Raw genomic sequence first — 11557 nt, forward strand, 5'->3', positions numbered from 1 at the left:
AGCTCTGCTGTTCTTCATGAATTAATACAAAGTACTACTGTTTTTCTATTCAATTCACGCCTACTTCTTCTCTAAGATATACACTCGTTATTCAACTTGATGAATGTGATGATCCGTGACACTCATCATCATTCTCACCTATGAATGCGTGCTTGACAATCACTTCTGTTCTACATGCAAACAAGCTTGAATGTGTATCTCTTGGGTTTCTAATCTAAGATTAGAACCTTCGTGGTATAGGCTAGAATTATTGGCAGCCATTCTTGAGATCCGGAATGTCTAAACCTTGTCTGTGGTATTCTGAGTAGGATCTGGGAAGGGATGACTGTGACGAGCTTCAAACTCGCGAGTGTTGGGCGTGTGACAGACGCAAAAGGATCAATGGATCCTATTCCAACATGATCGAGAACTGACAGATGATTAGCCGTGCGGTGACAGCGTGCGTAGAACATTTTCACTGAGAAGACGGGAAGTAGCCATTGACAACGGTGATGCCCAACATAAAGCTTGCCATGGAAAGGAGTATGAATGATTGGATGAAGGCAATAGGAAAGCAGAAGTTTAGGGGGAACAAAGCATCTTCATATGTTTATCTGAAATTCTCACCAATGAATTATATAAGTATCTCTATTTTTATTTTATGTTTTATTCATCTTTTAATTATCAATCCTCCATGACCATTTGAATCCGCCTGACTGAGATTTACAAGATGACCATAGCTTGCTTCAAGCCGACAGTCTCCGTGGGATCGACCCTTACTCGTGTAAGGTTTATTACTTGGACGACCCAGTGCACTTGCTGGTTAGTTGTGCGGAGTTGTGATAAAGAGTTGAGATTACAATTGTGCGTACCAAGTTGTTGGCGCCATTGATGATCACAATTTCGTGCACCAAGCACTAATTAGTGATGGGGGCACTCACTTCTGCAACAAACAGCTTTACTCTGATATGGTCCGGTATGGAATTAGTCACAAGGTGGCAACTTCGTATCATCCACAGACAAATGGGCATGCTGAAGTCTCTAATAGAGAAATAAAAAGAATACTGGAACGAACTGTAAGTACCCGTAGAAAGGATTGGGCGAGAAGCTTGGATGATGCTCTGTGGGCTTACAGAACAGCATTCAAGACTCCTATAGGGATCTCTCCATACTAGCTTATGTATAGTAAGGCCTGTCATCTACCCGTGGAACTGGAGCATAAGGCCTACTGGGTAACCAGATTCCTAAACTTTGATGCCAAATTAGCTGGAGAAAAAAGATTGCTCCAGCTGAATGAGCTAGAGGAATTCAGACTCACTGCTTTCAAAAATGCCAAGCTTTACAAAGAAAAAGCAAAAAGGTGGCATGACAGAAAGCTGTCATCTAGAGTCTTTGAACCAGGACAGAAAGTTCTGTTGTTTAACTCTAGGCTCAGGCTATTTCCTGGAAAACTGAAATCCCGGTGGAGGGGACCATATGTGATTACAAGTGTGTCACCATATGGCTATGTGGAGCTTCAAGACATTGATTCTGATAAGAAGTTCATTGTTAATGGACAGAGAATCAAGCATTATCTTGAAGGCAATATTAAGCAAGAGTGCTCAAGGCTGAGGCTAGATTAAAAGCTCAGCAAGGTCCAGCTAAAGACAATAAAGAAGCACTTATTGGGAGGCAACCCAGTTTTTACTTATCTATGTTAATTTTCCGTTTTCCTTTTTTATTTTATGTTTTCTTTAGGATGATGATCATGTGGAGTCACAGAAATCAAAGCAAAATCAAAAATAGCATTAAAAACAGCTCACCCTGGAGGAAGAGCTTACTGGCATTTAAACGCCAGTAAGAAGTATTAGATTGGCGTTTAACGCCAGAAAGAAGCATCAAGCTAGCGTTAAACGCCAGAAACAAGCACCAAGTTGGTGTTTAATGCCAAGAAAGGGAGAAAAGCTGGCGTTTAACGCCAGAAACAAGCAGCAGTCTGGCGTTAAATGTCAGGATTGCACTCTAAGGGCGTTTTGCACGCCTCAATGGAGCAGGGATGCTAAGTCCTTGACCCCTCAAGATCTGTGGACCCCACAGGATCCCTACCTACCCCACCTTTTCTTCTCTCCTTTTCACACCTTTCCATAACACTCTTCTCCATACTCTCTTCACCACTCACACCCATCCATCATAAACCCCTCATACACACTATCACCCTCCCTTGGCCGAACCCACCACACATCTCCATCTCCTCATTTCTTTCTTCTTTTGCTCGAGGACGAGCAAACATTTTAAGTTTGGTGTGGAAAAAGCCCCGCTTTTTAATTTGCCATAACCATATGGCACCTTCCATGAGATTAAGGAAGAACAAAGAGCTATGAGGGAGGAGCAACAAAGGCAAGGAAGAGATATAGAGTAGCTCAAGAGCACCATTGGTTCTTCAAGAGGAAGAAGACGCCACCCTTACTAAGGTGGACCCGTTCCTTAATCTTCTTATCTTTTATTCTTTCTGTTTTTGCTCTCTGTGATTTATGTTTATTTATGTTTGTGTCTTTCTTACATGATCATTAGTGTCTAGTGTCTATGCCTTAAAGCTATGAATGTCCTATGAATCCATCACCGTTCTTAAATGAAAAATATTTTTAATCACAAAAGAACAAGAAGTACATGATTTTGAATTCATCCTTGAAATTAGTTTAATTATTTTGATGTGGTGACAATACTTTTTGTTTTCTGAATGAATGCTTGAACAGTGCATATGTCTTTTGAATTTGTTGTTTATAAATGTTAAATATGTTGGCTCTTGAAAGAATGATGAAAAAGGAGAAATGTTATTGATAATATGAAAAACCATAAAATTGATTCTTGAAGCAAGAAAAAGCAGTGAATACAAAATCTTGCGAAAAAAAAGAGAAGAGAAAAGAAAAATGGCGAAAAAAAAGAACTTCAATGGATAAAGTGAGATGCCAAAACTATTCAAGAGGCAAAAAGCTACTAGTCCCGCTCATCTGATTGGAGCTAAGTTTCATTGATATTTTGGAATTTATAGTATATTCTCTTCTTTTTATCCTATTTGATTTTCAGTTGCTTGGGGACAAGTAAAAATTTAAGTTTGGTGTTGTGATGAGCGGATAATTTATACGCTTTTTGGCATTGTTTTTACAAAGTTTTTAGTATGATTTGATTAGTTTTTAGTATATTTTTATTAGTTTTTAAATAAAAATCACATTTCTGGACTTTACTATGAGTTTGTGTGTTTTTCTATGATTTCAGGTATTTTTTGGCTGAAATTGAGGGACCTGAGCAAAAATCTGATTCAGAGGCTGAAAAAGAACTGCAGATGCTGTTGGATTCTGACCTCCCTGCACTCAAAGTGGATTTTCTGGAGCTACAGGAGTCCAAATGACGCGCTCTCAATTGTGTTGGAAAGTAGACATCCAGGGCTTTCCAGCAATTAATAGTCCATACTTTTCCCGAGTTTAGACGACGCAAACTAGCGTTCAATGCCAGTTCTCTGCCCTATTCTGGCGTTAAACGCCAGAAACAGGTTACAACATGGCGTTTAACTCCAGAAACAGCCTAGGCACGTGTGAAGCTCAAGTCTCAGCCCCAGCATACACCAAGTGGGCCCCGGAAGTGGATTTCTGCACTATCTATCATAGTTTACTCAATTCCTGTAAACCTAGGTTACTAGTTTAGTATTTAAACAACTTTTAGAGATTTATTTTGTACCTCATGATATTTTTAGATCTGAACTTTGTACTCTTTGACGGCATGAGTCTCTAAACTCCATTGTTGGGGGTGAGGAGCTCTGCTGTGTCTCGATGAATTCATGCAATTATTTCTGTTTTCTATTCAAACACGCTTGTTTCTATCTAAGATGTTCATTTGCACTTCAATATGATGGATGTGATGATCCGTGACACTCATCACCATTATCAACCTATGAACGCGTGACTGACAACCACCTCCGTTCTACCTTCGATTGAATGAGTATCTCTTGGATTCCTTAATCATAATCTTTATGGTATAAGCTAGAATCCATTGGCAGCATTCTTGAGAATCTGGAAAGTCTAAACCTTTTCTGTGGTATTCCGAGTAGGATTTAGGGATTGAATGACTGTGATGAGCTTCAAACTCACAAGGGTTGGGCGTAGTGACAGACGCAAAAGGATCAATGGATCCTATTCCAACATGAGTGAGAACCGACAGATGAATAGCCGTGCGGTGACAGCGCACCTGGACCATTTTCACTGAGAGGACAGATGATAGCCATTGACAACGGTAATCCACTAACACACAGCTTGCCGTAGGAGGAACCTTGCGTGCGTGAAGAAGAAGACAGGGAGAAAGCAGAGATTCAGAAGACAAAGCATCTCCAAAACTCCAACATATTCTCCATTACTGCATAACAAGTATTTAATTCATGCTCTTTTATTTTTCGCAATCCAAACTGATAATTATAATTGATATCCTGACTAAGAATTACAAGATAACCATAGATTGCTTCAAGCCAACAATCTCCGTGGGATTCGACCCTTACTCACGTAAGGTATTACTTGGACGACCCAGTGCACTTGCTGGTTAGTTGTGCAGAGTTGTGAAAAGTGTGAATCACAATTTCGTGCACCACTTCACCAGCTCTTCGCATTCTTAACCAAGTCAATGATGAAATCATTGATGATCCTTATTTGCAAGTCAATGACACCAGAATCCTAATCCCTTTCACAATCGGTGCAGATACACATTGCTTTCTTGGACCGATTGAAACCCTTGAAAGAGAGAACAAAAAACTTTCTTTCTTCCCAAATGCTGAAGGGGAAGATTTATTGATAAACCAAGCTTTTAACATCTCTCACTTCATCAACCAAAAATCCTTCCAAAATAATCAAAAAATCAATCCTCGAGGGTTCGATTTCACAACTTGGTACCAACGCCTTGAACCCTCAAAGGGCGCTACCTGGGGAGCCCTTGGAATACAAGAACTACTAAGGCTGTCTCATTTTTCACTCACTACACATCCTTGGATGATCGGAGCAGTAACTTATTTCTGGAATAGGACTACCAACAACTTCCACCTTCCTTGCGGAATGATCGGAATGTCCCTCCTCGATGTGGCTGCCATCACAGGTCTCCCAATAAGTTCTCCAGATAGTACCCCTGACATACAATCTCAACATCAGTACAATGTTACCTTTAGCACTTCCTATAGTGAGTTCATTGCCCATAACATGGGTGAAGATGGTACAGAAATCACGGACAGTGAACATGTAGCCTTCTTATTTTACTGGCTGAATGCAGTTTTGTTCTGTTCCCGAAGCGTACAAATGTCAAAGCTCTTCCTTCCCTTGGCTGCTCTCCTACATGAAGGAAAAGCTCTCAACTTGGCTAAGCTTCTTCTGTGACACATTTTCGAAGAGCTTGGTCTGTTTGTCTGTGACCTTTGAGATAATAATATAATCAACACAGGAGGCCCACTCTGACTACTTCAATTATGGCTTAACGCCATTTTTGAAAATTTTACAACAAAACCTGAAGGTGAAAACACCGATAAACAACACATCGAGGGTTTTCGTTTGTCTAATTACAAACCCAATTTTCCAAACACCCAATCAGATGAAGACAGATTCTGGGCAGTTTTCTCTCTTTTTCATTCCTACAAAGATTTTGATAATGATCAACTTAATTTTACTCCTTTTTTGCGCCATAATTGCAGCCATGCCTGGTTTGATCGTTTGCTCTTTCCCAATACTAACGAGAAAAATGAACTTGCAAATCGAACTTGGGCAAACTTATTGGTTGTTCAAGTGATACCAATAGGGTTACCACAGTATAGGAAAGAAAGGTGCAAGATAACCCTGTATGCTCCTCATTTGACTGCAAGACAACTAAAATTTTCTCAAGCTATCCCAACTCCACAACCTCGACACAGTGATCCATTCTGTCACATTACTTTGACATCCCAAGAAGATTTCAACACTTATCTCTCAAAAAATCAAAAACAAAGAGACCGCTTCAACTTCTTGATTTATGAACGTAGTTCATTTATCACCAAATCTTGTTTCGAATGGTGGGCTGCTTATTATTCAAGGTACGCCCATACCGTAGAAGAAATTCAGCAAACTGCTGTTCGAATGGCTATCACTGAGAGTTCACCAAAAAGAACTCACAAAAGAAAGAATGATGCTACTCGACCACCACCACATAAGAGCAGAAGAACTCCTACCAGAACCTCTCGAAGAGTAATTCTTCTATTCATAACTCTATTTTTCAAACTCGAAATATCCTTCGAATTGTACACTTTTTTTAAACATAATTGATCCTGGGCTTTTAACAGTTAGTGCTGCAATCATCAAGCGAAAGCGCTGATGAGAGTGAACCAACCAATAAGGATTCTCTTGCTGCTTCCTCTCAATCAGAAGATGCAGCCGATTCTGATCCCGGTTCTCAGTTAATACTAAGATCCAGAATTCCTCAGGTAACACAATCATCATTACACACATCTTACTTAGTTTAAAAATAAATTTTAAACTCATAACTGTGTACCTTTTGTACTAGTCCATTAATGTTGCCCAATCAGCTTCTTCCACTGGAGCTCTTGATCAACCAATTCCCTGACAACAAAATGACCCAGAGCACTCCACATCACATGATTCGATTCAATTCACAGGGTCCCTACAATCAATTCCTGCCACTCATCCACCTTCCTTCTGTACAACACAGGTGATTGACCCAACAACAAATCCCTTGCAATATTCTCCAGAGGGAACACACATACTTGAGTCAATTTCACCAAACAATCAGGCTGCATTCTCTACAGAAAACCTAGTGATCCCAGATTCCGATTCTGCTTCTAAGGCTACTGACACCACCAATTCAGATTCCTCTCGATCCAAGGTTTTAGAAACTCCTCCCGAGTTACAACCTAGACCTTCACCCCAGGCTAATCTTCAAACTCCTCCCGGACCAAGGCCTGGAACAGCAAGTGCTTCTATCACCCCTACAAGTGCTTCCTTGGAAAACTTGATTTCTATCTTAAATAAAGTTATCCAAGAAAATAAAATTCCAGTGCCTATGCTAGCGATCTCAAAACCTGCTACACCAAGGCCTTTAATCGAATTAGACCCTGACGCTCGGGAACAACTTCGGTCACTCATCAAGCTCTTGGATCATCCACCTACTACATGGGTTAATGATCCAATTCTCCACAAACTCTTGGCTGATATGTTGAATTCTTCTTTTGAACTTCCAACTAACACACCACATTCTGCCTTAATTCAAGAATTCAAGTAACTTCTCAACGAAAGCGTCGAATCTCAATTTCAACTCCAAGAAATTGAAAATGCACCAGCTCTTCGCATTCTTAACCAAGTCAATGATGAAATCATTGATGATCCTTATTTGCAAGTCAATGACACCAGAATCCTAATCCCTTTCACAATCGGTGCAGATACACATTGCTTTCTTGGACCGATTGAAACCCTTGAAAGAGCGAACAAAAAACTTTCTTTCTTCCCAAATGCTGAAGGGGGAGATTTATTGATAAACCAAGCTTTTAACATCTTTCACTTCATCACCAAAAACCCTTCCGAAATAATCCAAAAATCAATCCTCGAGGGTTCGATTTCACAACTTGGTACAAACGCCTTGAACCCTCAAAGGGCGCTACCTGGGGAGCCCTTGGAATACAAGAACTACTAAGGCTGTCTCATTTTTCACTCACTACACATCCTTGGATGATCGGAGCAGTAACTTATTTCTGGAATAGGACTACCAACAACTTCCACCTTCCTTGCGGAATGATCGGAATGTCCCTCCTCGATGTGGCTGCCATCACAGGTCTCCCAATAAGTTCTCCAGATAGTACCCCTGACATACAATCTCAACATCAGTACAATGTTACCTTTAGCACTTCCTATAGTGAGTTCATTGCCCATAACATGGGTGAAGATGGTACAGAAATCACGGACAGTGAACATGTAGCCTTCTTATTTTACTGGTTGAATGCAGTTTTGTTCTGTTCCCGAAGCGTACAAATGTCAAAGCTCTTCCTTCCCTTGGCTGCTCTCCTACATGAAGGAAAAGCTCTCAACTTGGCTAAGCTTCTTCTGTGACACATTTTCGAAGAGCTTGGTCTGTTTGTCTGTGACCTTTGAGATAATAATATAATCAACACAGGAGGCCCACTCTGACTACTTCAATTATGGCTTAACGCCATTTTTGAAAATTTTACAACAAAACCTGAAGGTGAAAACACCGATAAACAACACATCGAGGGTTTTCGTTTGTCTAATTACAAACCCAATTTTCCAAACACCCAATCAGATGAAGACAGATTCTGGGCAGTTTTCTCTCTTTTTCATTCCTACAAAGATTTTGATAATGATCAACTTAATTTTACTCCTTTTTTGCGCCATAATTGCAGCCATGCCTGGTTTGATCGTTTGCTCTTTCCCAATACTAACGAGAAAAATGAACTTGCAAATCGAACTTGGGCAAACTTATTGGTTGTTCAAGTGATACCAATAGGGTTACCACAGTATAGGAAAGAAAGGTGCAAGATAACCCTGTATGCTCCTCATTTGACTGCAAGACAACTAAAATTTTCTCAAGCTATCCCAACTCCACAACCTCGACACAGTGATCCATTCTGTCACATTACTTTGACATCCCAAGAAGATTTCAACACTTATCTCTCAAAAAATCAAAAACAAAGAGACCGCTTCAACTTCTTGATTTATGAACGTAGTTCATTTATCACCAAATCTTGTTTCGAATGGTGGGCTGCTTATTATTCAAGGTACGCCCATACCGTAGAAGAAATTCAGCAAACTGCTGTTCGAATGGCTATCACTGAGAGTTCACCAAAAAGAACTCACAAAAGAAAGAATGATGCTACTCGACCACCACCACATAAGAGCAGAAGAACTCCTACCAGAACCTCTCGAAGAGTAATTCTTCTATTCATAACTCTATTTTTCAAACTCGAAATATCCTTCGAATTGTACACTTTTTTTAAACATAATTGATCCTGGGCTTTTAACAGTTAGTGCTGCAATCATCAAGCGAAAGCGCTGATGAGAGTGAACCAACCAATAAGGATTCTCTTGCTGCTTCCTCTCAATCAGAAGATGCAGCCGATTCTGATCCCGGTTCTCAGTTAATACTAAGATCCAGAATTCCTCAGGTAACACAATCATCATTACACACATCTTACTTAGTTTAAAAATAAATTTTAAACTCGTACCTTTTTACCTTTTGTACTAGTCCATTAATGTTGCCCAATCAGCTTCTTCCACTGGAGCTCTTGATCAACCAATTCCCTGACAACACAGAGCACTCATTCGATTCAATTCACAGGGTCTCTACAATCAATTCGTGCTGCTCATCCACCTCTTCCTCACATAACACAGGTGATTGATCTGACAGCAAATATCTTGCAGCACTCTCCAGAAGAAACCCATAGACTTGAATCAATTTCACCGAATAATCAAGCTGCATTTTCTGAAGAGAACCAGGTGATTCTGGACTCTAATTCAGCTTCGAAAGCTGCTGATACCACCAATTCAGATTCTTCTCGGTCCAAGATGTTAGAAACTCCTCCAGAATTACAACCTAGTCTTTCACTCCAAGCTAATCTTCAAACTCCTTTTGGGCCAAGGCTTGAAATAGCAAGTGCTTCTACCACCACTACAAGTGCTTCCTTGGATAACTTGATTTCTATCTTAAATAAAGTTATCCAAGAAAATAAAATTTTAGTGCCTGTACCAGCGATCTTAAGACCTGCTACATCAAGGCCTTCAATTGAATTAGATCCTGATACTCGGGAACAACTTCGATCACTCATAAAGCTCTTGGATCATCCACCTACAACATGGGTTAATGATCCAATTCTTAACAAACTCCTGGCTGACCTTTTGAATTCTTCTTTTGAACTCCCAACTAATAGACCACATTCTACCTCAATTCAAGAATTCAAACAACTTCTCAATGAGAGTGTTTCATCTCAATTTCAACTCCAAGAAATTGAGAATGAAGAAGCTACAGCCAAATCCAATATAGAAAATTGCCTCGCAACTGCTCAACCAATCTAAGCTTCTCGTGAGGAATTTGATGTAAGAATCTCCCATGCTATTTCTGTTCAAGCTTTTCATGATCAAGAAAAAACAAGACTCGAGTCAGAATTAATTCAGATTCAAGAACAGCTTGCCACCATACGCCAAAGTCGAGCTGCCATAGCCACACCCCTAGCAATAGCCCAACAAGATCAACATCACCTTATTCAGGAACTTATCTCAATTGATACCAAATGGGGAGAATATGAAAATCAACTCGAGAAATCCAAGCCGATAAGTTCAAACAAATTGAAATGCTTTTGATTCTAGAGAACAAAAGGGGAAAGCTACGCTCCGATTTGGCAAAACTAGTGGCACCTTGAATTCCCTTTTTTTTATTTCTCATTTCATCTTTTGTAGCAACTTTCATCTTTTCTAGACATATGTATGTTGCATTTCTACTTTTGCCAACAGTAGTATTGCTTCAAGTATTTTCCATTAACCGAATTAATTATTCTTCCTGACTCAATATCTTTAATATGATAAGCATTTCCAAAATACATTCTAATTATTTGGAATGGGCCTCCCAAGTATGGGACCACTTACCAAGAAATCTCAATTTCTTTTCCATTGGCAAAATAATTTTCAAAACTAATTCACCTGTATTAAAAGACTTTTCCTTGATTCGATGATTATAACTTCGAGCAATACTTTCTTTTTGTCGAATCATATTATCAAGTGCCAAAATTCGTTCTGAGTCTAATTCATTCAACTCATCGAATATTGCATTCCAATAATCATCAACTGGTAAATCATTTTGTCTCGATACTCTCAAAGTATTCAAATTAATTTCTAATGGTAGTATTGCATCATGACCATACACTAGCTTAAATGGTGAAGTACATGTCGAACCCCTTGGTGAATTTCGATAAGCCCATAACACTTGGCTCAAAGTTTCATGCCATGTTCGAGGCCTATTTCCAATATGCTTTTTAATCAAACTTATCAAAATTTTATTTGCTGCTTCTACCTGCCCATTAGCATGTGCATAATAGGGAGTCGAAGTAATCATATTGATATTCCTTGAAGCTGCAAAACTTTTCACCCGCTGACCAGTAAACATTGTTCCTTGATCAGTACTTAACGTTTGAGGAATTCCAAATCGATGAATAATATGTTCCTCAATAAAATCTATTATCTCACTTTGACCTACTTCGATAAAGGGAATCGCCTCAATCCATTTTGTAAAATAATCAATCGCTACTAAGATAAACTTATGTTGCTTGGACGAAGGAGGATGAATTAATCCAATTAAATCCAAAGCCCAACCTCTAAATGGTCATGGCTTTATTATCAAATGTAATTCAGATGCTGGAACTTGTTGAATCGAACCATGTTTTTGGCATTCCAGACATGCCTTCGCATAATCAATACAATCTTTTATCATGGACGGCCAATATACATGATTTCGATATAATACCCATCTCATCTTTTTCCCTGCCTGATGGGCACCACATATTCCATTATGGACTTCACCCAAGGCA

General features: G+C 39.5%; 1 protein-coding gene across 1 annotated transcript; it reads right to left on the reverse strand.

Annotated features, from left to right (window-relative positions):
* On the reverse strand, positions 10090-11136 carry LOC107636309. The gene is made up of 2 exons (XM_016339829.1): positions 10674-11136; positions 10090-10205 (listed from the first exon to the last, which is right to left on the reverse strand). The coding sequence occupies exons 1-2, from the start codon at positions 11134-11136 to the stop codon at positions 10090-10092; spliced, it is 579 nt and encodes a 192-aa protein (XP_016195315.1).

Source organism: Arachis ipaensis, chromosome B04 (assembly GCF_000816755.2).
Source record: "Arachis ipaensis cultivar K30076 chromosome B04, Araip1.1, whole genome shotgun sequence".
Lineage (NCBI taxonomy): Eukaryota > Viridiplantae > Streptophyta > Magnoliopsida > Fabales > Fabaceae > Arachis > Arachis ipaensis.